Here is a 27,818-nt window from a genome sequence, read left to right on the forward strand (position 1 = left end):
CAGGGGTGGGGCTAAGTAATCTGCTCAGATTCATTCTTGGGACTTCCCTGAATGCTTTCCATAGAGCTCTGGAGGCTGGGAATGAAAATGGCGGCCTCCCAATCTCCAGCCTGGAGGAGCTGAGAGCTTGGGACCCCAAGTGTGCCCTTGGAGAGAATGGGTCAATCACTTCCACCTCCCTGGTCTCTGGCTGTGCTCTGGGCTCATCTGGCCTGTGACTGAGCATTTCTATATCTGATGCACAGCCTTGCCTGGAGTCTCGAAACCCAGCAGATTCCTGCTTCCATAAGAGGAAGGTGAGTCTCCCTGAATCTGCCACTTGTGGGGTCCTGCTCAAAGAGCAGTGGTCCAACTGTGTTGCATAACATAGTTTACAGTAACCCTGAGCTGAGACCTCTCCTTGGCTCTGTCTCTGTAGTCAGCTTCCACACTCTGGTACCTGGGAGCTCTCCCACACTCAGACACCCCCGATCTTTCATGACCCCATGGGACCTAAGACCACAGTGTCCTTGGGGGGGCTCTACCCCCACTTGGCCTCTGGAGTGATGTCCCTCTGTGGAGCAGACTTCTTAAAGTTTGGATTTTGTGCTCTCTTGCTCCACCACTTTCCAGGAGCCAGGCCCTTCCCCACAGTCTATCTTCTGATCACCTCAGATTCATTTCTCTGCACATTCTACTTTTCATAAAATGGTTGATTTTCTGTTCCTAGAATTGTTGCTCTTCTTCTCTTTGATCTCCTGTTGAGTTTGTAGGTGTTCAGAATGGTTTGATAGCTATCTGGTTGAACTCCTGTGACTTGATGTCATTTCAGTCTGCTACTTCTCCACCATCTTGCCTTTCTCCTTTAATATTTTTTTGATTCAAACCTAAACTTCCTCCACAGTAGTTAAAGGTTATTGCTCACGTGCTAAAACAGAATGTGTGGGGTGGCTGGGTGGATCCACTGGCTAAGTGTTCAGCTCTTGATTTTGGCTCAGGTCATGATCTCAGGATTGTGAGCTCAAACCTCACACTGGGTGTGGAGTCTGCTTAAGATTCTTTCTCTCCCTGTGTCCTTCTCCCACACTCTCTCCCCCGCAAACAAAACAAAACATAACAAAAGAACATAGAATGTGCATTCCATTGGTAGATTCTATATATCAGAAGGATTACAAAGCCTAAGTACTGTATTGTAATTTTCTGCTGAAATGGAAATAATGCTGACTAGATCTGGAATATAATATGCTAATCACTAGTTTTGAAAGACAAAAGGGGAGAGGCCAAGTTAAGGTGAGTTTAAGTTGGTTTGTTTGGGGATATGGCTAAGTAACCAAAATATATAGATTGGGTTTCCTGGTCAAGATTACATAGGTAGTTTGAAGGCAAGTAAGAGGTAGAAATTTGAGTCTAAGGTGAAATGTCTAAGAGCAATGGGCTGAGCACAAGCACGCTTCCCCTGAGTTGTCTGTTAGGCAGCAGGGCAGGGCGTGGATTTTGGTGTCCTGGAGGATTGGTGATATGTGAGGGAGAGCTGAACACAGCCACAGAAAGCACTGTATTCAGATAAGGGCCTGCAAAAATTTTACTCCATTTCAGGGGGAACCTTAGAGATATAAAGGCATAGAAGGAGAGATTTCAGACTGGACACATGAAGTGGATACCAAGTGGGAGGCTATTGTTGGCTTAGGACTCTGTCTACTTCAGAGCATGTAGACAGTGGGAAAGCTATTCAGTAGACTATTGTTAAGCTTCACTTGATCATGATGGGGAATGGCTGACAGTTTGATGCCAGTCTGGTTGGGTTTTGGATCAGGGTCTGAGTTGGGCAGCCTTTAGTTAGTGGTGATCATGATGAACCTGTGAGGAGACTGTCTCAGGAAAGGAAGAGAGAGGCTCTATTTTAATCAGTTAAAAAGGCAGATTTTGGAACCATGGTGTTCGAAGCTAAATGCCAATATTTCTTATTTGAGTTAACTAATATCTCTGAAATTTATTTATTTATTTTTAAAATTTTTATTTATTTATTAGAGAAAGAGCACAGACCAAGGCTATAGCAGGCAGAGGGAGAAGCAGGGCTTCTGCTGAGCAAGGAGCCTGATGTGGAACTTGATCCCAGGACCCTGGGATCATGAGCTGGGCTGAAGGCAGACACTTAAACTGACTGAGCCACCCAGGCATCCCATACCTCTGAACTTGAGTTTTAGTTTTCTTTTTGGGATAATAATGCCATATTCAAAGGATGGTTGTAAAAATAAAATGTCTTATCCAATAAAACTTTCTCTGATGATAGAAATGTTGTATAATGCCCAAGTAATAGCTACTAGCCATGTGTGGTTACTGTGCACTTGAAATTTAACTAGTAAAAACCAATAACTGAATTTTATTTAGTTTTAATTAATTTAAATAGCCATATTTAGCTAGTAGCTAGTATATTGGACAATAGCTATAAATGATAGCTATTATAGGGACTACTTAAAATATAAAAAGTTAGCTTTTTAGAATTTCCTTGACTGCTATATTCTTTCAGTTACTTATTTTTGTGCTTGTCGTATTTTGTTTGGTGTGCAATGAAATATACAACAATGTTTCTATCTTGGAGAAAAAAACAAATGAAAATTTTAATAAACATACAAGAGACCATATACGCATACAAGATATATAATTACTTTAATCTTAATCACAAAATAATTATACCAAGTGTAGAGGACTTCAGAAATCACGTTTGTGTTGTAATGAGCACTAGGTGTTATACACAGCTAATGAATCGTTGAGCACTACATAAAAAACTAATGATATACTATATGCTGGCTAACTGAACACAATAAAAAAAAAGGAAAGCAAATGCTCCCTTCAGCTCTCAGTATTTTCAGGATGAATGAACCACTTACACTGGTCATTGAAGCATATTCCACGTTTTGGACAGGTAGATAGAAAAGAAAGGAAATTTCAGATGAAATTTGGTGGAAAAAAAAAAAACCTAGTAGAATAGGAACTGGCAAGATGTGATCAAAGCTCAGTGAGTAGGCTTATTTGCTGAAGTATGGAGGTGGTTTAGAAGGTGAAATTAAGCTAGGAAAGTGGTTTGGAAGATGATATCCACCATATCATATCAACATAGTTGCCTTTGAATTGACAGCTAAAAAGTAAGGGATTTATCTTCAGGCAGTAAAAATTAAGAATTACTGATATATTTAGAGCCAAAGAGAAATATAATCAAAATCTTGTTTTAAGAAAGTAACCCTGGTAGATGTGGAAGAAACAGAGATATGAGTTAGAAAGCTTATACTAGTATGGACAAGAAGTAAAAGTTTTCTGAACTAGAAGGGTAGCCATACAAATGACACTTCAAGCAGGTAAAACTGACAGATATTGCTGTGGATGCATTGGAAGGAGGTCAGTCAAGATATGACTCCAAGACTCAATCATAGCATTGGCTGGAGTGAGAAAGAGACTTAAGTATAAAGGGTATGATAAGAGATAGGGATAGATGTATTATAGTAAGAATACTGAGGTGAATTGTAATGTTTCATGGAGAAACAGAGTCACTTGATGGTTACTTGACTACCATGAAATTTCTAGGGGAAATAGTCACTATCTATATATTTTTATGATGCATTGAAAAATTAGTCTGAACCAACACTTTGAAAACATTAGTTTTTTTTTTTTTTTTAATATCAGGAATGAAGCACTTTTAGTACGTCAACAAACACATGATCTATAGCAAACTCAAATATAATGATAATCAACAATGATGCCATGATTGTAACTAGTAATTCCAGTTACTAGTTTGTAACTCCAGATTGTAACTAGTAACTCCAACTCTCTGCCTTGTCTCCAATCTCTGCTATCTTTATCCCTAATTTTTTTAGAGTGAACAAAAGCAGACACAATAAACAACTAGTCTGAGAACTTGAATCCAGTATCATGTGGTCTGGGTAATAAGGTTTTATTGATTATTACCAATAAGTTGGTAATAGACTAAAAAAATTTTTGGTTCTTTTCTTTTTTACGAGAACTGGAAGTGGAAAGTTATATTGGTATCCGCCATTTTCTTCTCGTAGTCTTCATTAAATCTCTCATTCTGAGCAACAGTAAAGTGATTCTTCCAGTCTCCCACTGTCCCTGAAATTGTCATGTGGGAGAGAGTCAGTTTACATTTCTCAACTCTCCTGTTTCTGTGTGAATTGTTTTACTCTACCCTTCAAGGAGTGCAATATTGGACAAAACATTTCTGATACTAACCTATCAATTTCATTCTGAAGGGAAGAAGAATTTTTTATCTGATTTGTGGGAGAGGGAGAGCCCATTATCTACTGATGGACATTAATGGGGGAAATAAAACTACCACAATTAAAACAGCAAGCCTGTGGGGATTTCTTGTCTTTTTCTCCTGCCCTCTTTGGACATCAAAGTGTGGTAGGTGCTTATGCCTGTAGTTTCCATTTATAGGCCCACTGAGAGGGTCTTGTATGTGGGAGAATTCAAGATAGAGTTTTGAGGAAGAAAACCAAAAATGTAGACTCCCCAAATTCTCCAATTGCAATCCTTTCCACAGATTTTTTTTCTTCCCCATTAGTGCTTACCATCATCTGTTATCCTGGGTATAATTGTTTATTTTGTTTGTGGCTATAATATAACATTCATGAGGGAAGAAATTTCTGTGTTTTTTTTTTTTTTTTTTTGCTGCTCTGAGCATTACCTAGAACAGTGTCTGACACATATTAGCCCCTCAGTAAGTATTTTTGAATGAATAAATCTGATAGCATAGAGCCCTTATAAACCCATTATAAAATGGATTCTTTGCCCCAACTGACTTAATTCAGTGTTTTCACCTTATCAGCCAGATCTCTGGAGAGAAAGGGAGGATAAGGAATTGGATGTACACACCACACCTCACTCTCCAATTGTTTTCATTTCATTCCTGGTTTTCTACTTCTTTTTTCACAATCATTTACTATAGATCTTATTTTTCTTAGCCACAGAAAACTCCCTCAAATCTGTGAAAGATTGGACAATTCTTTAGGATTATGACAAAAAAAAAAATACCTTTTCTCATGAATGGAGAAACAGAGTGGTTCATAATTGTAGTAGGAATTGATGAATAGTTTGCCATTGGATTCTGCTTCATAACATCAAATGAAGTGTGAAGGACAATTTTATCTAGAACTTCATCATCTAGGTTTTTCCCAATAAATTCTGCCAACTTCTGAATTTCATGCTTTGGATTCTATGATGAGAGTCAAAAGAAAAGTGAAGATTTTATATAATAGAATTGGTTTAAAAATATTGAAATGAATTAATAACAGTAATCGGCAACATGTCATGAGTTAAAATTTAAACAAAAATCTTAGGGGTACCTGGGTGACTCAGTCAGTTAAGCAGCTAACTTTTGATTTTGGCTCAGGTCATGGTCTCAGGGTTGTGAGACTGAGTCCCATGTTGAGCTCCATGCTGTGTGGAGTCTGTTTGAGATTTTTTCCTTCACCCTCTGCCCATCCCCCTTGCTCTCATGCAATCTCTCTCTCTCAAATAAATAAATAAAATCTGAAAAAAAAAATCTCTCACAAGTACTCAATTTAACATGAGGACCTACACTGTTCTCTTTTTTATTAAGTGGAATTACTAAGCTTTTCTCTCTCTAACATGTAAACAAAAACTGAGTGGTATTAGTGAAACATTTACTATAAAATAACATGTCGTGCATGGAGAATGCTTCACTAAGAGTTATGCCCAAGTGTCCTATGCAAGTCAGTTATGGGAGGAGTCTTGGTCTGTTAGATGTCTTACAGGGAGAGTCCATAGACCGATGATAAGAAGAAAGTCATTGTAGAAGCATAGGGTCAGACAATTTAAGGAGGCTCTCTCCTGTTTCTGACATGGATAGAAATATCCCAGACCATCTCAGTCATGGCAATAAGTGGTAGGAAAAGAATGATAGCTGACTATTTTGCACCCATGAGGTAGTCAAGAGGCACCAATGGCTAGTAAGTCTACTACCCAGCATATCCAGGTGTTTACGCATTCCTGAGAGGAGCTCAATTCCAATGTTTCCTCATCAGAGGGACACACCACCCTGGGAAGCTGTGGCTATGGGAAGTCCCTATCTCTGGAAGGAGTGTTAGGGGAGTGCACGTGAAAGGTTTAGGCTGACAACTGTGTCTTCTGCTTTAAAAGCTTGGATGTCAAAAGTAGTACTTAATTTATTTAGCCTCACATAGACTAGGAATCAGCCTAGGAATCAGTGGTGAGAATATTGTGCTTTGAGTGACTAGGCACATTCTGGGCACATTCCAGAACATGATGACAGAAATACTTAAAAGGGCTCTAGGGACTCTGAGGTTAGAACTACCAGTTCAATAAAATTTCTTCCTGGAATTCATAATACATCAGGATGCACCTTGTTAAAAGACTGTCATTCCTGGTGACATAGCCTTACTTTCACACTGCTATGATACATATGATAGACAAGTATCACCTACATGGAGTTTTCTTATTCTGAGTTTAATAGCACCCTTCCTTCTGTGGCTTCCCCAGTTTGTCATATCTACCCATGAAAGGGAAACTCTCCCCTTATAGCATACAACTCCCTGCCATAATATTTCTTAACTGAATATCTAAATTTAGAATTCTGTGAGTAGATAACTCTCAGCACTAAAATAGGGATATGTCCAACATTTTCTGTTTGAAAAAACCGTTAGAACCGTTGACGTTGCCAGAAGTGGGGAGTGGGGGGTGGGCAAAATAGGTGAAGGTGGTCAAAAGGTACAAACTTCCAGTTATGAAATAGGTATATCCTTGGGATGTAATGTACAGCATGGTGACTATGGTCAATAATACTGTATTGTATATTTGACAGATGCTAAGAAAATAGATCTTAAAAATTCTCATCACAAGAAAAAAATTTCGTAACTGTGTGTTGGTGATAGATGTCAGCTGGACTTGTGGTGCTCATGTCATAATAAATACAGTTACTAAATCATGTTGTACCTGTAACTAATACAGTGTTAAATGTCTGTTATATCTCAACTAAAAAAATAGAAAAATTATTGTTTTACTCTTTTGATATTCTGTAGAAACAACTCGATGAGGCCCAACAGTGACTGAACTTAGGAGTTGTGTGTCTAAACTAATGTGCCCACAAATCCCCTGGGCATCTTATAAAGTGCACATTCTGACTTAAGAGGCCTGATGTAGTCTCTTAGAGCCCCATGCAGCTAATCTGTGAAGCATCTTTTGAGTACCAAGACTTCCAGTGATAAATTGAAGAACAAAGACTATAATTTTTGTAGATCTTTGTATTTAGTTAAGTCACAGATAGTATTTAGCATATTATCATTTATACCATAATGATAGTATATTAGTATATATACTATATATGCTATATAGTATAATGATACTATATCATTATATAGTAGCTCCCATGAACATCATCTTATTTAGCCCTCATTGTAGATCTTGGAAGACTATATGTTACTATCTAGTTTTTGCAATTAGGGAATCTAAGTAAGTCTCTATGATGTTAAGTGTCCTCAGCAAGAATACTTGCCAGTAGGTGGTAAAGCCAGAACTTGAATTCAAGAATTTTGAATCTAAATCATTAGTATTTTCCATTACACTCTAATTTCTTAAATCATTTCTTGAGATTATGATGTTTCTCACGTACTAATGAAAAAACCCAAAATGTACTAGAAAATGTTTTTCTTTCTAAACAGAATTTTAGAATAGACATGAAAGGGGAAAAAAGGTACCACTCATATTTTGCTTATCTGGAAAAGGTGTACCATATGGGATATGCTCTGGGGAGCACCAGGAATTGGAGATGAAACTATGTGATACACAAACTCATGATATGCCATGTGTGCTTTGAGGAATGGATAGCAGCAGCCAATGAAATGCAGTATTATCTATTTCTTGTTTCAATCTGTGAGTCCCCAGTGTGGTGTACACATTATGACCTAAATGTCTTATGGTCCATTAAAGCATTGCCCCTCACCTTCTTCAGGTCCTCATAGAAGAGGTAGAGAATGCGATGTTGGTCTTTGGCTTTCCACCATCCTTTCACATGGTCATGCCAAGAACCCCAGCACACTGCAAAGAGGGATGAAAAATGGTAATGAATCACAGAAGCCCAACAAACAAATATTCCACTGAAAAGAGAGTTCCTAAAGAGAGGGAGAATATACTGATGATTTCTTCACAGTAAAGCAAGCAGAGCCCTGGCTGGTCTAAGGAAATGATTCTTTCCTTTTAGAGTGAGGATTTTGAGAAAAGGAAGAAACAAAAGCTGAATTCTCTTACCCTTCCCAGCCAGAAAACTCTCAAAATACTCTTCCCAGGTTCCTGGAGCAGGAAGGGCTTTATTCATTCTTTGGAAATGGTAATAAGATACCATATTGTCCTTTGGATTTCTTGCTACATAGATGATCTAGGAATGGCAAGGGGAGGGAAAAAAGCAAAAGTAGGATTAGACTTATATGTAGTTATTGCCCACACAAATTATGTTCAACTGGCTACATTCCATACAGATGAGATTTTCTGATGTGGTGTTCTTGTGATCATGGTCTTTGCCGGACTTGGGAAGGAATCAGATCAATTTGCATATTGATTATTGTGAAGAGATAGACTCTCTTCTTTAATAAGTGAAGTGGTTTTTAAAAAAAGATTTTTTTATTCATTTGTTTCTGAGAGAAAGAGAGAAAGAGAGGTGAGGGGCAGAGGGAAAGGAAGAGAATCTTAAGCAGACTCCACACTGAGCATGGAGCTCCCAATGTGGAGCTTGATCTAAATGCCCTGAGATCATAACCTGAGCTGAAACCAAGAGTCAGATGCTTAGCTGACTGAGACACCCAGGTGCTCCAACAAGTAAAGTGATTTAAAAGGAAACTGAAGACCACTCTAAGGAGTAAACTGTGAATTCCTTTTTCTTTTTACCTTACAGTTTTTTTCTATGAAGGATGGTGGCAGCAGCTGGATGGGAAGATGTGTTTTCAGGGTCCGTGGTGAGGGCATTTCATTAGCTTGGTCCAAACCTGTAAAATTGATTTTTGATCACTTTCCACCATTTGTATTTGCTTCAAAATCTTGCTGCTTCAATTGTTCCTATTTTAGGAACAATTGAACAATTCAAGTCACCTGTGAAATCATTATAACTGTAAGTTTGATCTGAGAGAACATTTCTAGCCTATGGATGATTTTTTAAAGATCTGGAACAGTTTTTAACCATAACAAACAAGAAACTAGGTAAATAAGAATATAAAAATTTATACTCTTCCACCATGAAATTATCTCACTTGGGCTCACCCTTATGGAATAAAATTAATTTCTTTTTTTAAAAAAGATTTTATTTATTTATTTGACAGAGAGAGATCACAAGTAGGCAGAGAGGCACACACAGAGAGAGAGGGAAGCAGGCTCCCCGCTGAGCAGACAGCCTGATGCGGGACCCTGAGATCATGACCTGAGCCGAAGGCAGAGGCTTAATCCACTGAGCTACCCAGGCACCCAAGGAATAAAATTAATTTCTAATGGAGAATAAAAACTTAACTTACTTTTGTATTAGCAGTAACTCCATTAGAAAATGTCTGGAGTACAAAAATGGCCAGACATAGTTAAAAAAAAAATGCAAAGTCACAGAATTCATTAGTAATTGTTTGAATGCCTAGAATTTAATTTTTTCTAGTTTTTCAAGGTGGTTGTATTAATTCTTATGTCTTTTCTATTAAACTTTTCAGCTTGAATGCCCAGAATTTTGAGAGGGCTATGTGGTAGTAAAAATCCTAGGTGCTCATAACCTCACATCCCCCTTCGAGGGTATGTGCTAAGGTGAGTGCTGTTAAGTGTGTAAACCTGGCAATTCACAGACCTTTACTCCTGGGGATAAAAATATATGTTTATAAAAAATTAAAAAAAAATAAAATTAAATTAAAAAAAAAATCTTAGGTGTTTATTTAGGCCTTAGTCAAGTGTGGCTATTCGAAACTTACCAGATCCTACGGATGGGAGTATCCATTCGATGAAAGGAATTCGTATATGAGTAGGTGCTCGTTGACTTTTCTCAATATCTCCTTCATTTTGTATTAAGTCCACTATCTCCTGAGTCCATGTTGTTCCTTATTCCATTTGTAAAGATGAAGATGCATAGACATTTAGTGTATTACATTTCTTAAAATATGATTATACTTGTGAGAACACCTCTCTGAATTTTAAAGCTAGGTTTATACTGAAATTTAGAAAACATCATTTTTTATTTATGTCTTGTGTTATCACAATGTGAATTTTTATACAAAGGCTGCAATTTGGAGTGGATATTATATTGGTAAATAGTTCACTTTCTTGCCTGTCATAACCATTAATTTGGATTGTTACCCAATTGATGTAGCTGCATTGTTCTAAGAAAGACAGAATGAAAGGTCTTTCTCACTTGATTATAATCTCCTGGAAAGTAATCACTATGTGGTTTTCAGACTGTTTCAGACTGTTTCCCAAGTACCACATAGGAGGTATTTAATATGTGTTGATTGCATGAACAAATGAATGATTAGTACCTGGGCTTGATATTAATCATTAGTACTTAGATTCCATTTTCAACTTTTTCTCAATTTTTCCATTATCTCAGGGACTAGAAGGTTAAAAAGTGTATTCCCTAGACTTCTTTACTGCGAAGATTTTGAATACTATTTAGATACTGCTAATGAAATGCATTGGAAAGTGGAAGAGTGGTGAGGTCATTCTTCTCGAGGTAGTGACACTAATGGTAGCTCCAACAGGTAGACGTTTTGCATAGGCCGTACCATATTTTGCTGCCTAGTTCTTGAACCGGAGAAGCTACTGGAAGATGGGCCTCTTTCTCCAGCCTCAGTTTCTGTGTGCTGCCTGATTCTAGACTAATATAGTTCCTACCAACTGAATCTTCATACTTTGATGAAGAACTGTTGTACTAGTTATTTTGACAAATCTATGTTGGGAAGAGAGTTGACAATTTTAGTATGGTTCTCTGAATCCTGGATCTGGGCTTACCTTCCTGCAGTCTATGACACCAGCCCTCATTACAGTTTCCTTTTCTCATACAGTAAGTTCAGTGCTTTTAGGTCTACAGGGAGGGCGTAAGTCAGGGAACAATGAAAAAATTACTTTTTATATCCTAGACGAGTTAGGTCTCTAAGAATTTCTGGCACCAACTCTTTCATAGCAGGGTAAAGGACTAATATTTCTTTAGCTATCTAATCAAAGAGAGAGCTGTTTACACTGATTTGATGTATTCACTGAATTTACAGCTATTTAGAGTTAGCTGACTTTGGGGCAGGCTGACATGTTGCTAGAAGTTTGGAGATGAGTGGAATGACTTCTCAATTCATCCTCTAGAAGTCAGTGATTTTAGAATATATTTTTCTCTTGGCTCATTCCCAGAGTATTTAATTATTCTTTTAAAAATTTAGGTATAAACCACATTTTTCATCTATGCTTATTTCTTCTTCCCATTAATAAATATAACCTTTATTAATGGGTAAGGTTTCAGTGATGACTAAAGGTTACATTAGCTGGCAAGAAGTTTTTTTTTTTTTTTTTTGAGTGTGTTGTTTGGATCATTCAAGTCCTATTAATTCTAACCCATGAAAACTTTAAACAAACCAAGTCTTACTGCTCACATTTGGCAGGTGGAGAAAAGATTAATTTTTAAATATTATACTTAAATGACGTAACCATGTACTGAAGTGATGACAAAGTAGAATTGTGGACAAAATTAAAACTGTGAGATGTGATTCTCACCAGTGACGACTTTTACATTCACATTAGGAAAGTTTAATCCTGAACAGGCTCCTGATGAGTAAGATTAGAAAATTAAGAACAATATGAAAGTGATGGATAAATGAGAGTCTAAAGCTGCCTTCTGCTGGCAGAGTCTTTTATCAGGATCATTAAAGACTCAAAAGAGGTTTGAACATACAATCTAAGAAAATGTTTAGGTTTAGATTTTTTGGTGTGTGTGCACAAGTATATGTTTCAATATGAACATCTGTGTGTGTATGCGGAGTTATTGACAGGGAGCTTGGTTTTGCAAAGACCAAATGTATATGCAATCTGGCTGTGAATTGAATAGTATGTTTTTAGAATACATGCAGATATGCACAAATATCTGCAGAGAACTATTTCTCCCTGGTCATCCTAAAATTTTTCTGATACAGTGGCTGGACTTAAGAAGTCTAACTTCTGTAGCAACTTTTGTTAAACTGATTACTGAAACAAGGAAATAGGTTCAAAACATACCACAAAGGAAGATAGAAATCAAAAGAGTAATTCTTAGACCTTGAATTGGGAGATTTTGAGGGCTTCTGGAGGCTGCTGAGGTGAAATCAGCATTGTAGGAGCAAAGCGCCCCTAATTCTTCACCTTTTGGGGAAATCCCCTTTGCAGCTTACACACAGACAAAGCAGCAGGTTTTTTTTGCTTGTTTTTTTTTTTTTTAAACAGGATCTGCTCTAAGAGCCTGCATTGGGAGCAAACAAATCAACAATCTAGTCCGTTACTTCTTGGCTGTTTAAGTCACTCCTGGGAAGGTAAAAAAATATGTACATTGTAAGAAGAGTTAAATTCTTAAAATTTTATTCATTATTTTAGTATTTTTTTCTGTAGTTTCAGTTTCCACAAGTGTTTTGACTTAGCCATATCACTCTGTCCGGTAAACAATTTTCCAACCCAGATCAGTTTCTTTATTTCACTACTAATATTTTCCCCACTCACCTTCCTAATTCTCTTCTTCACCACCCCCGTCCTTCCACCTACCTGCTTTAGGATAGGTGGCAATAAGCAGATCATCGGACTTGGCTTGGAAGTTCCAGATCTGGTCCCACGAGTCACAGGTAGGTGTGGGTTGCAGAATCCCCTTGACATAGTCGACAGTTAAGCGTTCTGTTCCATCAAATGTATCATTCTTTGTTTTGTTTAAGGCCATTAGTGTCAGAAATGAGAGTCCTGCTCCAGAAAAAATGTTACTGCTCAATCAGCACAAAGCTGAAGTCTATTTATTGAACAGACAATGCAAAGCAGACTGCAAGTTCTTCCTGTACAGCCTGGGGATGGCTAGCCCTCAAAGGGGAAAGCAGCTACAGGTTTGCGGGCCCAAGTTCCAGGAAGCTCGGAACTACTGTTTAGGCCTTTGTACTGAGGCGTTTTCTTAATAAGCTCCAGTGCTCCTCCCAGCCAGGCTATGACGTAATACCAGAGGCCCTCCCAAATCCTGGCTGCGGGGTCATGTTCATGTTCAGTCCTGCTCTTCTGTGTCAGTTTAACAGGAGTTAGTGCTGTGTTGTTTATGTTTTTCATCTTTGTGTTCGTAAAATAATTCACAGATATTCATTGTTTCTTCTGTTAATTTTAAGCTAATTAAAAAGTTACAGAGAATTTGCTCATGGAATCAGACTGCAATATAGAATAACTTCCCTGAAATGCTGAAGGGAAATTTGTCGGCTTCTGGCAAGAAGGTCTTTGATTTGAATCGGACAAATATCTGGAAGGATCAGTGTTGTTATTTTTAAGAGTAAAATAAAATATCCTCTATTACAGAAGGTTGTCTTCCTTTTGTAGGCTGTACAGTGTCTGTATCAAAACAGGCATGTCTCATTTAAAGCAAAAGAGTTGAAGACAACTCTTTGCTTTTTCCTTGGAACTGTTTCTGGTTACCTCTTGAATTTTCTTCTCCTATTTCAACCATTACTTCTTCTCTGCTGGCCATCTCTCGAACAAGGCCCTTTAAAAAAATTTTTTTTTAAAAGATTTATTTTATATAGAGAAAAATAGAGTGAGCACGTGCACATGAGTGGGGAAGGGGCAGAGGGAGAGAATCTCAGGCAGACTCCCTGCAGCATGCAGAGATCTCAGGACCTTGAGACCATGACCTGAACTGAAATCGAAAGTTGGATGCTTAACCCACTGACCGACCCAGGCCCCTCTCCTTTTAGTTTTAACTACTAAATATTATAGGTCACCCACCTAGCTTTCCTGTGTCTGACTGTGATGTAATAAAGAATGTATCAGGTCTTTGTTTCTGGTTCCTTGCACAGAGTTTCAAAAACTCCTGGAAGTTCCTGAGAGATTGGAGTATTTTTCGTTATTCATAATGAGTCCCTTTAGACTATTCCTGAGTTTATGCTAATGAGGTTACTCCTGGTGGGCCCCTTAGATAGTTTCAGAGGACGGGCTGACCACACCAGAAAGATCAAGGAGGTATTCGAGGGTTGGAACTTTCAGTCCCATATCCAACCTCCAGCAAAAATAAAGGGGCTAGAGACTGAGTCCAATCATGTGGCCAATGACAGAAGACCCCGGCAAAACTGTTCACTGAAGCTCAGTGGAGCTTCCTGGTTGGTCAACACATTGATGTGCTTGGAAGGTGGTATATCCAGATTCCATGGGGAGAAGGCAAAGCAGCTCAGTGTTCTGTCTGTTAAGAACTTGCCCTGGGCACCTCTTATTTGGCCGTTCCTGATCTGTATTTTTTAGGATAAAACTCTAACTGTAGGTATAGTGCTTTCAGTGAGTTCTGTAAATCACTCATTCTAGTGAATTGTTGAACCTAAGAGGTCATGGGAAACTCCAAATTTATAGCTGATTTGTCAGAAGTGCAGATGGCCCCCAAGACTTGTGGCTGGCATCTAAAGTGGAGGCAGTTTTGTGAATAACTTTGTCCTTAATTTGGGGTCTGCACTAACTCTAAGTAGTTAGTGTCAAAACAATTGAATTGTAGAACACTCAATGGGTGTCAGAGAATTATTGTTGGATTATCTTTCTTGCCCTAGGCTTTTTCAGAATCCATTTTGTTTTGGGCAATCAGGAGTTTCACTTTTGCTTAAAACTCTTCCCAGCCAACCTTTTGTCTATACTGTCATTTGCAAATATCTTCTCCCATTCTGTGGGTTGCCTCTTTGTTTTGTTGACTGTTTCCTTTGCTGTGCAGAAGCTTTTGATCTTGAAGAAGTCCCAAAAGTTCATTGGGAGGAGAAGGGAGTTGAGGGAAATTAGAAGGGGAGGTGAACCATGAGAGACTATGGACTCTGAAAAACAATCTGAGAGTTTTGAAGGGGCGGGGGTTGGGGGTGGTGGGAGGTTGGGGGAGCCAGGTGGTGGGTATTAAGGAGGGCATGTATTGCATGGAGCACTGGGTGTGGTGCAAAAACAATGAATTCTGTTATGCTGAAAAGAAACAAAATGTACCTCAGGTTCTGAACTTCAAAAAAAAAAAAAAAGAAAGAAAAGAAAAAATTCTTCCTAGCCAAACCTTCCTAGCATCCCAGGAGGGCCTTCATCTCCTATGGGACTGCAGCCAGGAAGGCCTTTGTTCTCATCCTGGCAGGCCCTCAGCTCCTTCCTGTGTCGAAGCTGCCTTTCTTCTGTTGATACTGTCTTGGCTATTGCCTGTATGGTTCTTGTTTGGTTTTTTAGCTTCCTCCAAGTCTCGTTTTTTAATGTTTTCCTTCAATGTATCCTTTCTGAAGAGGCTTTCTCTGAATTTCAGTATCATCTGAACTAGGTGCCTTCTATTTCCTTACTTGTGGCACCTTCCTTTTCTTTAGAATGGCCATCAGAATTTAGTATTGCTTGTTTACTTGTTAACATTTTCTGCCTCCTGTCCTATACTCTTCGATGTGTAAAACAGGGCCTGGGCTCTGTCTTGTCGTCTCACTCCAAGCCAGCTCTATGCCTGGTGCCTAGTATGCCACTATTTCTTGAGATAAAGAATGAGTGCACCTAAGTAGAAAATGGGAGAAATGAGTTCTGTGAGCCATCATTATTTTGGGGATTAGGTATGCCTGGTAGCTATCACTTGGTAATCTGCAGACAGAAGTCAGGAGTCAGACTGCTTGTATTTGAATCCTGCGTCAGCTCCTGGTAGATATGGGCCTACAGACTTGTCACACATTGGGCACCAAAGATGAAGTTGTACTCTTTCTCCTCCAATTCTTCCTTAAAGTACTACTACAGTGTATGACTACTACTTCTACTTCCTCTTCTTCTGACTCTGTTACTGTTTATTTATTTTTTTTTCTGGGTTGGAATGGAGATTCCAACTCTCTGTGCACTTGCTGGATGTCCCAGTTGCAAATTTTAGTAACACATTCAGGCCACAAATGTGATCCATTTGAAAAAATTATGACTGGGACTTCTAGTATGTTTTTCTTAGGAAGAGTCAGAGTGCAGGTTACTCTCCTTACATAGGTTCTTTTTTAGTGTTTTTACAAAAAGAATCTGTCCAAAATAGATTTTGGTTCAGTAAACTGCTTTAAAAGACAACTATTGGAAAGTGAGCTGAGTTTGTACTCAATAAAATTTAATTGAAATTGTGTTTACTCCTTGGGTCAATATTTAGCTTAGGTTCATTAAAAATGCCTCATTTGTTATGCAAATCCTGGTTTCAAACCAAACCAGGAGGAAGGAACAACAAAGCCATAATCAATAAAAACTTGAACATCCAGACTGTGCTGGGATTGAGAAACATCTGTGGTTTACCCATAACTTGTTTCCATTCTACCTTATCCTGTTTAGATTGCTGAAACATCTATGGTTTACTTATAAATTGTTTCCATTATATCTTATTCTATTTAGATTGCTCTTTATTATTATTATCTTTTTAAAGGAGGCTCCATACCCAACGTGGAGCCTAGTGTGGGGCTTGAACTCACAATCCCGAGATCAAGGTCTGAGCTGAGATAAAGAGACACTTAACCCACTGAGTCACCAAGGCACTCCTCTATTTATATTTCTTTTTTTTTTTTTTTTTTTTAACCTGTTAAGTAACATTTATTAAGATATGTATATTGTCATATTTATTGAGCACTTACTTCTATTTATATTTCTTTATGGCTATTTGTAATACTCTGTTCCAGAAGTAAGTAGGGAAAAAAATTAATATGAAATGAATTGTGTTAATACTTGCTACTTTGATCAACTCCAGAGAGGTTGGGGTTGAGTATGAACTCTAAGTGAACTAAAGATGTAGGAAATCTTTAATCTTAGATAATTCTTTAAAATATAAATCTAAGAATTCTTTATATTCTTGGAAAAATAAGTGGTGTTAAAACACAGAACACCCAGTTACATTTGAATTTCAGATAAATAATAAAGAATTTTCAGTATAGGTATATCCCATAAAATATTTGAGATATACTTAAAAAATTATTTGTTGTTTATCTGAAATACAAATGTAACTGGAGGTTCTATATTTTATTTGGAAACTCTGGGTAGGTAAGAAGATGGTAGTTAAATCTAACTTCAAAACAGAAAAACTCTGGAAGCTTAAGGAGTGAGATTAGAAAGATGACTGAACCAGAAATTCCTTTCAGAATTCCACATAAACTGAGTGAACTCACTCCAGACTCTTTTCCACTGGTTTGTGGGCAAATGTGTACTGTTTGCACTTCCCAGTTATTAGCATCTTTGCAGGCTCTTCTTCTAGGCCTGGAGAGTTACTCAGCTTGTTTTGTGGAGATGGCCCTACTTCATGAGTGACTATGGGTAAGGAAATGACACATAAAGATTTTCAGTATGAAAAGCAGTGAATAAACAGAAATTGGTATAAGTCCAGTGTGTTAGGTGAGACTTCTATGTATGCTTGGCCCTGATCTATCCTTATTAGTGTTGAGGGATTTAGGGACAGGGAGAGAGAGTGGTCACATGTGGGCCTCTTCATACTGTGTTTCATGAGAAGCTTACTTCATTGTGCTACAATATATCACAATATAGCGTATTCTCCAATATCCAGTTTACTCAACTAAAACAAGAAAGAAAAGGATTTTGGTGCCAAAAAAAGGAGTCTTTGAGCTCCCAGCATCAATGAAGAAAGGAAAAAGCAGCAGGTAAGCAGCTGTAGCTGACATGTTAGGAATTCTGATTGACTGGTAAGGTCCCTAAAGGGGAAGGGACAAACTTGTCTCTGACACTGTGAGAACAACAAGGAGACCTCCTTCTCTGAACAGGGGGCTGCTTTTGCTTTGTCAGTGTTCCTAGGTCCTGGGGCACTTTCCGTTTTTTCTGTGAAGCAAACACAACCTGCCTCTGTTCCCAGCAAGTGGAGCATGAGGGGGGTGTACTCTCCCTGCCTTTCCCTCCTTACTCATTTGAAAACAAATACACAGGCTCTTTCTCTTTTCAAGCTTTTTAAAATTTTTAAAAATTAAAAAAAATTTTAATATCTTTTCAGCATAACAGAATTCGTTGTTTATGCACCACACCCAGTGCTCTATGCAATCCGTGCCCTAATACCCACCACCTGGCTCCCCCAACCTCCCACCCCCTGCCCCTTCAAAACCCTCAGATTATTTTTCAGAGTCCATAGTCTCTCATGGTTCACCTCCCCTTCCAATTTCCCTCAACTCCCTTCTCCTCTCCATCTCCCCATGTCCTCCATGTTATTTCTTATGCTCCACAAATAAGTGAAACCATATGATAATTGACTCTCTCTGCTTGACTTATTTCACTCAGCATAATCTTTTCCAGTCCCGTCCATGTTGCTACAAAAGTTGGGTATTCATCCTTTCTGATGGAGGCATAATACTCCATAGTGTATATGGACCACATCTTCCTTATCCATTTACCCTTTGAAGGGCATCTTGGTTCTTTCCACAGTTTGGCAACCGTGGCCATTGCTGCTATAAACATTGGGGTACAGCTGGCCCCTCTTTTCACTACATCTGTATCTTTGGGGTAAATACCCAGGAGTGCAATTGCAGGGTCATATGGAAGCTCTATTTTTAATTTCTTGAGGAATCTCCACACTGTTTTCCAAAGTGGCTGCACCAACTTGCATTCCCCACCAACAGTGTAAGAGGGTTCCCCTTTCTCCACATCCCCTCCAACACAGGTTGTTTCCTGTCTTGCTAATTTTGGCCATTCTAACTGGTGTAAGGTGGTATCTCAATGTTGTTTTAATTTGAATCTCCCTAATGGCTATCTCTTTTCAAGCTTTAATGTTAATCGCTAAAAAGAAACATAAGGTTAAGAAAAGCTGGCCTGCCTTCAGCTCAAGTCATGGTCTCAGAGTCCTGAGATTGGGCCCTGCAGGGGGCTCTCTGCTCAGAGGGGAGCCTGCTTCCCCCTCTCTCTCTGCCTGACTCTCTGACTACTTGTGATCTCTGTCTGTCAAATGAATAAATAAAATCTTAAAAAAAAAAAAAAGAAAAGATAGCCAGTGGGGGTTTATAGAATTTGTAATTTTATGGTCTCTGTTTCCTGACTTCCCTGCAGTGTCTCTCTAAACCTTCATGTGTCTCCTGGACCAGGATTTAGCTGCTTTCAGAAAATAGAAGATCAGAGGAGGTAGCAGCCAGCATTAACCATGAGCAGAAAGGATGGAGACAGAGCAGGAGACTTTAGCCATTACTGAAAATAGCCTCACAGATGAAGAGGGGAGGAGGAATTCCCATTTACTAAGTGCCTTCCATTTGTAGGATCTTGTGACTGCCTCAGTGGAAAGACACAGTTTCTGCTTTCAGGGAATTTGCAGTCTGATACAGAGATAGATATGCAATAAAGCAATTAGTATATAGTACGATACTTTAGTGGGGGTATGGACACAGTGTTCTACAGCACTGGAGAAGGAGTGCTGAAATCAGACTGGTCTTGGGAGAGATCTTCCAGAATAGAGAAGACATTTAAACCGAGGCCTAAAGGATGAATTGAGGCTGGCCCAGTGACTGAGAGAGGAAGTAGTCTAGGTAGAGGAGCTTGCATGTGCAAAGGCACAGAGAGATAGTGTTTTCAGGTGGAAGTGGGCAGCATTGCTGGAGAGTAGGAGGTGTGTGTTGCAAGACCTTAGATGTTGCAAAGGAGCTCAAGTAAAATACTATGTAGATAAAGAGGAGGATAAAGATAAAGTTTTCAGGGTGGCAGTAAATGTCATATTTAATCCTTTGAAGTAAGAAGTTGTGTCTTAAATTTAGGTGGAAACTTGGAGAAGTAAAATAAGGGCCTCAACTTCAGAAGATAATAAATGGTAAAGTGAGGACTCTGTTCCATTTGTGTTTGACTGCAGAGTCCAGGCACCTTCCATTTCACAGAGTTCTACAGTCTGGAGATGATGGATATGGGAGAAAGTGATTTTTAAGCACCTGTGCACTTCTAAAAGCATATCTACTAACACACATGTTAGTGTTGGGTCTGGCTGTCACTGCCTCTAGGAGAACAAGCAAGGTCATTTAGCCCTCTGGTCATACTGTCAGCCTCCAGGGCCCTAGCATGGCAAGTTACAGTTATAACAGTGAAGTCAACTGCACATTTTAGAAAGGTTTAAAATGAAAATCAGTATTTTCATGTTAACTTCTGACTCTCTGGAGTATTTGCTTAGAGTAAATGAATTATTTGAGGAAGGGCCTGTATAACCTATATGTTGGTTGGAGGCACTATCTAGCAATAAAATAAATGTCTTTGCAAAATGTGGCCAGAAAAAGTCCTTAAAGGTTGGGATAGTTGATTGAAGTCATGCATGCTCTATGATGAGTATAGGTTGGAGTCACCAATAGTAGCATTTTGGTCCCTGGCAAGGTATTGTGAATATTTTACCATTGATACAACCAAGCCATGTGAAGCAGGAGGAATGTATCAAAACTCAAGACCTCTGTGGAATTCACTCTTCCCTTGGGTTCCCAAAAGTTGAAACTGTAGACTCTTAACAACAACTCTCTGGCTGGTTTGGTTAGGATCTCAAACCACACGGAGCTTTATTGAATGAATATAAAATATTATATGTGAATCCGAAACATATGGATCATCTTTACACTTGTGCATGGGTCTAGGCAAGCCTTCTGTGCTCTTGTAAAGAAAGGAATGCCAAAAAAGTTGCTAATATTACTCATAAAAATATTAATCTCATGCTGAAAATATAGTATCCCTAGTTTTTATCAGAACTATATAGCAGGGAGAGGGACAAGATGGTGGGGAAGTAGGAGGAGGCGCCTTTTCAACCTGTACCCTAAAGTGAGCTGATAACCTACCAAAGAACTCCGATCACCCATGAAATCAGCCTGAGATCAGAATTATGCACATCTGAATCTCTACAGGGGCAGAAGACACCAGTGGGCAGGTAAAGCAGAGTGGGAACGTGGGACAGATATTAGAAGATAAACAAAAGGGGGAGGGAGCCACCAGAGGGGACTGATTGGAAAGTAATAGCCCAATATGAGAGTGCCCTGCATCTGGGGACCAGCATTAACTTGGAGACTGGTTGAAAGCACTCAAAAAGAGCAAAGGATCGCTGGGGCAGGGAGGGGGGTGGTTGTGAGAATCAGGGTAGCTACGGACAGGGCTTAAGTCCCCAGACCCAGGGCAGCCTCCCCTGGTGCTGAGCCAGAGAGAATGCAGCGGAGAAACCAGGTCTTGGTCCCTGAGCTGCCAGCACGCCTGAGAACGTGTGGGGTCCAGCTCCTGTGAGGGGCTGGGAGCCTCACCAGCTGGCAGAACACTGAGCTGTGGTAACAGAGCCCGAGTCGCGAGTGCCCCTCACCCTCCCCTGACAGAGGTGCATGCAAGCCGGGTGCTCTTAGACCCAGAAAGACCAGGCACTCCCAGCCTGGGCCAGTGGGAAAATCTCAGTGTGCAATCACTGCTTTGAACCTCTCTGGCAGTCTGGAGCTGCCCAGACAGCCACCGCTGCTGTAGTTTTGGGTACAAACAGAAGATCCTGCATCCCCAGGGACTGTGACTTGGAACCTGCTCTGCCAGTAGCCAAGGGGGAATTTATATGGGCTCTGCAGCACCCACAGGAGAGCAAACTGAGGCTTCTCTCTGAGAGGGAGGTCAGGGTGCAGTTTGCTTTCCTCTAAACCTACAAAAACCATCAAAAGCTGTCAAAGTGAGATAAAATAAAAGTGAACAAACATAAAAATCTCCAGAGAACAAAAGCCTGAAAAAGCCGGTTTCCTCAGAGCCCACCCCCTTGAGGGGGGTAGGAGAACATCATTGACTGAAAACCCACGTGGCAGGACCCTCCCCCAGAAAACCAACCAGGAAAGGAAAAAAAAAAACACTACAACAGAACAACCACCACTACTTCATAGATACAACTTTTATTTTTAACTCGTTCCCACTATTCTGGTTCATTTTTTTAATATAGATAATTTTTTAACCTATTTACCATCACAGTGAGATGTCCAGTACATCAAATTTCATAATAACCTTCTAACCTGAACTTTTGATACATACACCTGTGTTTTTCTTTTGCATTTATATTTTTTAAATTTTTAAAAAAATTTTTAGTTTAGTTTAGTCTATTTTATTCCTTTTTTATTTTTTAATATTCATATAGAGTTAAACTTCAAGGTAATCCCCTTTCCCCAATCAATGCTACCCCTATAGGTAAACCAATTTTTAATCCCCCTTTATCTTAGGAAAGTTGAATCCTTTAACAAAGATATCAAGATAGATCCAGGAAGAATCAAAACAACCTTCCTCGCCCACACTGAGAATTTATAACCACTCTCCTATTTTTTCTTCCACCAGTATTTCTGTGTTTTTGTGTTTGTACTGATAGTATATAACTCTTACACGTGGGGTTCTTTTTGATGAGGTTCTTCCTTTATTTGCATATATATATGTATATACATATATATATGTATATATATATTTTTTTTTCTTTTCCTCTTGTATACTTTTATCAGTCTTTTTATTTGTCTGTTTTTGTTTGTATACTTCATCAATCTTACCTTGGGGCCCATTTGGGCTGAGCCTTCTCTTTTATCTTCCCTTTTTTTCCTGTCTCTCTCTCTCTTTTTTCTTTTTCTTTTCTTTTTTCTCTCGTTTGGGTAGGGAATCCTGATTGCTCATAAGTGTTCCAGGGTGCACCTTGATTGTGCCACAGCCTATACATCCAGCTATATCCATTCAGTCATCTCTCACTAAAATGACTAGGAGGAGGAATGACCAACAGAAGAAAAATACAGAGATGGGCTTTCTGCAACAGAGCTAATGGCTACCAATATAGACAGTATGTCGGAAAGAGAATTCAGGCTAACAATTATCCAGGCAATAGCTAGGTTGGAGAAAGCCATGGATGACCAAACGGAATTGATTAAGGCAGAACTGAAACTGACCGAGGATGATGTTCACAATCTTAGGGCAGAACTGAAAGCTAGCAGGGATGATGTTCACAATGCTCTCAATGAGTTGCAATCTAATCTAAATTCTTTAAAAGCTAGGGTAACTGAGACAGAAGATAGAATTAGTGATCTGGAGGACAAACAGAGAGAAAGGATCAGGAGGAAGCCTGGAACAAACAGCTTAGAAGCCACAAAAATGGAGTCAGGGAAATAAATGATGCCATGAAATGTTCCAACGTCAGAATTATTGGAATCCCTGAAGGGGAGGAGAAAGAAAGAAGTCTAGAAGATATAGTGGAACAAGTATTTCATGAAAATTTTCTCAATCTTGCAAATGGAACTAGCGTTCATGTACTAGAGGCCAAATGGTATCCATCCAAGATTATAGATTCCAAAAAAACATCAAGTCACCTGATAGTCAAGTTGAGGAATCATAATTGTAGATACAATCTCTTGAAAGCCATTGGACAAAGAGGCTCCTTACTTACAGAGGAAAGCCCATCACAATAATGTCAGACCTGTCCACAGAAACCTGGCAAGCCAGAAAGGGCTGGCAAGATATATTCAGGGCATTAAATGAGAAGAACATGCAGCCAAGAATACTTTATCCAGCAAGACTGACATTCAAATGGATGGAGAGATAAAGAGTTTCCAAGACCAGCAAGGCTTAAAAGACTATGCAACCACCAAGCCGACACTGCAGGAAATATTAAGGGGGGGTTCTATAAAAGAGGTAAAATCCTAAGAATAGCACTGAACAGAAATATAGAGACAATATACAGAAAGAAAGACTTCAAAGGTAAAACGATGTCAATAAAAATGTATCTATCAATAATCACTATCAAGGTGAATGGCCTAAATGTGCCCATAAAATGACGAGGGGTTGAAGATTGGATAAAATGACAGGAACCATCCATATATTGTCTACAAGAGACCCATTTTGAACCTAAAGATACAACCAGACTGAAAGTGAAGGGATGGAGAAGCATCATTCATGCCAATGGGCCTCAAAAGAAGGCCGGGGTAGTGATTCTCATATCAGATAAATTAGATTTTAAACTAAAGACTGTAGTTAGAGATACAGAAGGACACTACATCATTCTTCAAGGGACTATCCACCAAGATGATCTAACAATTGTAAACATCTATGCCCCCAATATGGGAGCAGCCAATTACATAAGAAAACTATTTATCAAGATAAAGAGTCATATTGATATGAATACATTAATAGTAGGAGATCTTAACATGCCTCTCTCAGAAATAGATCATTGAAGCAGAAAAGCAATAAAAAGAAACAAGATCATTGAATGACACATTGGACCAATGGACCTCATAGATATATACAGAACATTCCACCCTAAAACAACAGAATGCTCATTCTTCTCAAGTGCACATGGAACCTTCTCCAGAATAGACCACATACTGGGTCACAAATCAGGACTCAACCGATACCAAGAGACTGAGATTATTCCCTGCATATTCTCAGATCACAATGCTTTGAAACTGGAGCTCAATCACAAGGAAAAGTTTGAAAGGCACTCAAACACCTGGAAGCTAAAGACCACCTTGCTTAAGAATGCTTGGGTCAACCAGGAGATCAAAGAAGAAGTGAAACAATTCATGGAAACCAATGAGAATGAAGACACTTTGGTCCAAAACCTATGGGATACAGCAAAGGCGGTCCTAAGGGGGAAATACATAGCCATCCAAGCCTCCCTCAAAAAAAATGGAAAAACCCAGAACACACCAGCTGTCTCTACACCTTAAAGAACTGGAGAATCAACAACATATCAAATCAACTCCACACATAAGAAGGGAAATAATCAAGATTAGAGCAGAGACAAGGAGGTAGAAACCAGAGATACAGTAGAACGTATCAATAAAACTAGAAGCTGTTTTTTTGAAAGAATTAGTAAGATCGATAAACCATTGGCCACACTAATCCAAAAGAAAAGAGAGAAAGCCCAAATTCATAAAATTATGAATGAAAAGGGAGAGATCACAACTAACACCAAGGAAGTAGAAACAATCACCAGAAGTTATTATCAACAGTTAAATGCCAATAAGCTAAGCAACCTAGATGAAATGGATGCATTCCTGGAAAACTATAAACTCCCAAAACTGAACCAGGAAGAAACTGACAACCTGAATAGATTGATATCTAGTAACGAGATTGAAGCAGTGATCAAAAACCTCCCAAAAAACAAGAGCCCAGAACCTGACGGATTCCCTGGGGAATTCTACCAAACTTTCAAAGAAGAAATAACACCTATTCTCCTGAAGCTGTTTCAAACAAGTGAAGCAGAAGGAAAACTTCCAGACTCTTTCTATGAAGTCAGCATTACCCTGATCCCCAAACCAGGCAAAGACCCTACCAAAAAGGAGAATTTCAGATCAATATCACTGATGAATATGGATGCTAAGATTCTTGACAAGATCCTAGCAAACAGCTTCCAACAGCACATTAAAAAGATTATCCATCATGATCAGGTAGGATTCATCCCTGGGCTACAAGGATGGTTCAACATTTGCAAATCAATCAATGTGATAGAACAAATTAAGAAGAGAATACAGAAGAACCACATGGTCCTCTCAATCTATGCAGAAAAAGCATTTGACAAAATCCAGCATCCGTTCCTGATTAAAATGCTTCAAAGTATAGAGTAGAGGGAATATTCCTGAACTTCATAAAATCTATCTATGAAAGACCCACAGCAAATATCATCCTCAATGGGAAAAAGCTTGCAGCCTTCCCATTGAGATCAGGAACACGACAATGATGCCAACTCTCACCAGTCTTGTTCAACATAGTATTAGAAGTCCTAGCAACAGCAATCAGACAACAAAGAGAAATAAAAGGTATTCAAATTGGCAATGAAGAAGTCAAACTCTCTCTCTTCACAAATGACATGATACTTTATATGCAAAACCCAAAAGACTCCACCCCCAAACTACTAGAACTCATACAATTCAGCAATGTGGCAGGATACAAAGTCAATGTACAGAAATCAGTGGCTTTCTTGTACACTAATAATGAAAATACAGAAAGGGAAATTAGAGAATCAATTCCATTTACTATAGCACCAAGAACCATAAAACACTTGGGATTAAACCTAACCAAAGAGGTAAAGGATCTGTACTCGAGGAACCACAGAACACTCATGAAAGTAGTTGAAGAAGGCACAAAAAATGGAAGACCATTCCATGCTCTTGGATCAGAAGAATAAACATTGTTAAAATGTTTCTACTGCCAAGAGCAATCTACTCTTTTAATGCCATTCTGATAAAAAATCCACCAGTATTTTTCAAAGACCTGGAGCAAATAATCCAAAAATTTGTATGGAATCAGAAGAGACCCCAAATTGCTAAGGAAATGTTGAAAAACAAAAATAAAACTGGGGGTGTCATTTTACCCGATTTCAAGCTTTACTACAAAGCCGTGATCACCAAGACAGCATGGTACTGGCATAAAAACAGACACATAGACCGATGGAACAGAGTAGAGAGCCCAGATATGGACCCTCATCTCTATGGTCAATTAATCTTTGACAAAACAGGAAAAAATATACAGTGGAGAAAAGACAGTCTCTTCAATAAGTCGTGCTGGGAAAACTGGACAGTTTTGTGTAGAAGAATGAAACTTCTATGTGTAGAAGAATGAAACTTGACCATTCTCTTACACCATACACAAAGATAAACTCAAATTGGATAAAAGACCTCAATGTAAGACAGGGATCCATCAGAATCCTAGAGGAGAACATAGGTAGTAACCTCTGCGATATCAGCCACAGCAACTTCTTTCAAGATAGGTCTCCAAAGGGAAAGGAAACAAAAGCGCAAATGAACTTTTGGGACTTCATCAAAATCAAAAGCTTCTGCGCAGTAAAGGAAACAGTCAACAAAACAAAGAGGCAACCCACGGAATGGGAGAAGATATTTGCAAATGATAGTACAGACAAAGGTTGATATCCAGGATCTATAAAGAACTCCTCGAACTCAACACACACAAAACAGATAATCATGTCAAAAAATGGGCAGAAGATATGAACAGACACCTCTCCCATGAAGACATACAAATGGCTATCAGACACATGAAAAAATGTTCATCATCACTAGCCATCAGGGAGATTCAAATTAAAACCACATTGAGATACCACCTTACACCAGTTAGAATGGCCAAAATTAGCAAGACAGGAAACAACCTGTGTTGGAGAGGATTGGAGAAAGGGAAACCCTCTTACACTGTTGGTGGGAATGCAAGTTGGTGCAGCCACTTTGGAGAAGAGTGTGGAGAATCCTCAAGAAATTAAAAATAGAACTTCCCTATAACCCTGCAATTGCACTACTGGGTATTTACCCCAAAGATACAGATGTAGTGAAAAGAAGGGCCATCTGTACCCCAATGTTTGGCCACGGTTGCCAAACTGTGAAAAGAACCAAGATGCCCTTCAACGGATGAATGGATAAGGAAGATGTGGTCCATATATACTGTGGAGTATTACGCCTTCATCAGAAAGGATGGGTACCCAACTTTTGTATCAACATGGACGAGACTGGAAGAAATTATGCTGAGTGAAATAAGTGAAGCAGAGAGAGTCAATTGTCATATGGTTTCACTTATTGTGGAGCATAATAAATAGCATGGAGAAGGAGGGGAGATGGAGAGGAGATGGAGATGGAGAGGAGAAGGGAGTTGAGGGAAATTGGAAGGGGAGGTGAACCATGAGAGACTATGGACTCTGAAAAACAATCTGGGGGTTT

General features: G+C 39.0%; 1 protein-coding gene across 1 annotated transcript; it reads right to left on the bottom strand.

Moving 5' to 3' along the window:
* Window positions 1-2,627: 2,627 nt before the first annotated feature.
* On the bottom strand, window positions 2,628-13,150 carry LOC101681752 (sulfotransferase 1C4). The gene is made up of 7 exons (XM_004764349.3): window positions 12,760-13,150; window positions 9,963-10,088; window positions 8,911-9,008; window positions 8,278-8,404; window positions 7,973-8,067; window positions 5,026-5,206; window positions 2,628-4,101 (listed from the first exon to the last, which is right to left on the bottom strand). The coding sequence occupies exons 1-7, from the start codon at window positions 12,926-12,928 to the stop codon at window positions 3,986-3,988; spliced, it is 912 nt and encodes a 303-aa protein (XP_004764406.1). The 5' UTR covers window positions 12,929-13,150; the 3' UTR covers window positions 2,628-3,985.
* Between the last annotated feature and the right edge of the window lie 14,668 nt (window positions 13,151-27,818).

The sequence above is a fragment of the Mustela putorius genome, unplaced genomic scaffold, assembly GCF_011764305.1.
Source record: "Mustela putorius furo isolate JIRA1106 unplaced genomic scaffold, ASM1176430v1.1 tig00000224_pilon_pilon_pilon, whole genome shotgun sequence".
NCBI lineage: Eukaryota > Metazoa > Chordata > Mammalia > Carnivora > Mustelidae > Mustela > Mustela putorius.

Bases quoted from the DNA above. Each gene is read 5' to 3' on its own strand.
- LOC101681752 (XM_004764349.3), bottom strand. From the start codon at position 12,928: ATGGCCTTAAACAAAACAAAGAATGATACATTTGATGGAACAGAACGC. The intron at 9,009-9,962 runs GTAAGTTTCGAA...TCAATTTTACAG, and splicing joins ACTCCCATCCGTAGGATCTG to GTTTGGACCAAGCTAATGAA. The intron at 8,068-8,277 runs GTAAGAGAATTC...CCCTCTTTGCAG, and splicing joins GAGTTTTCTGGCTGGGAAGG to TGTGCTGGGGTTCTTGGCAT.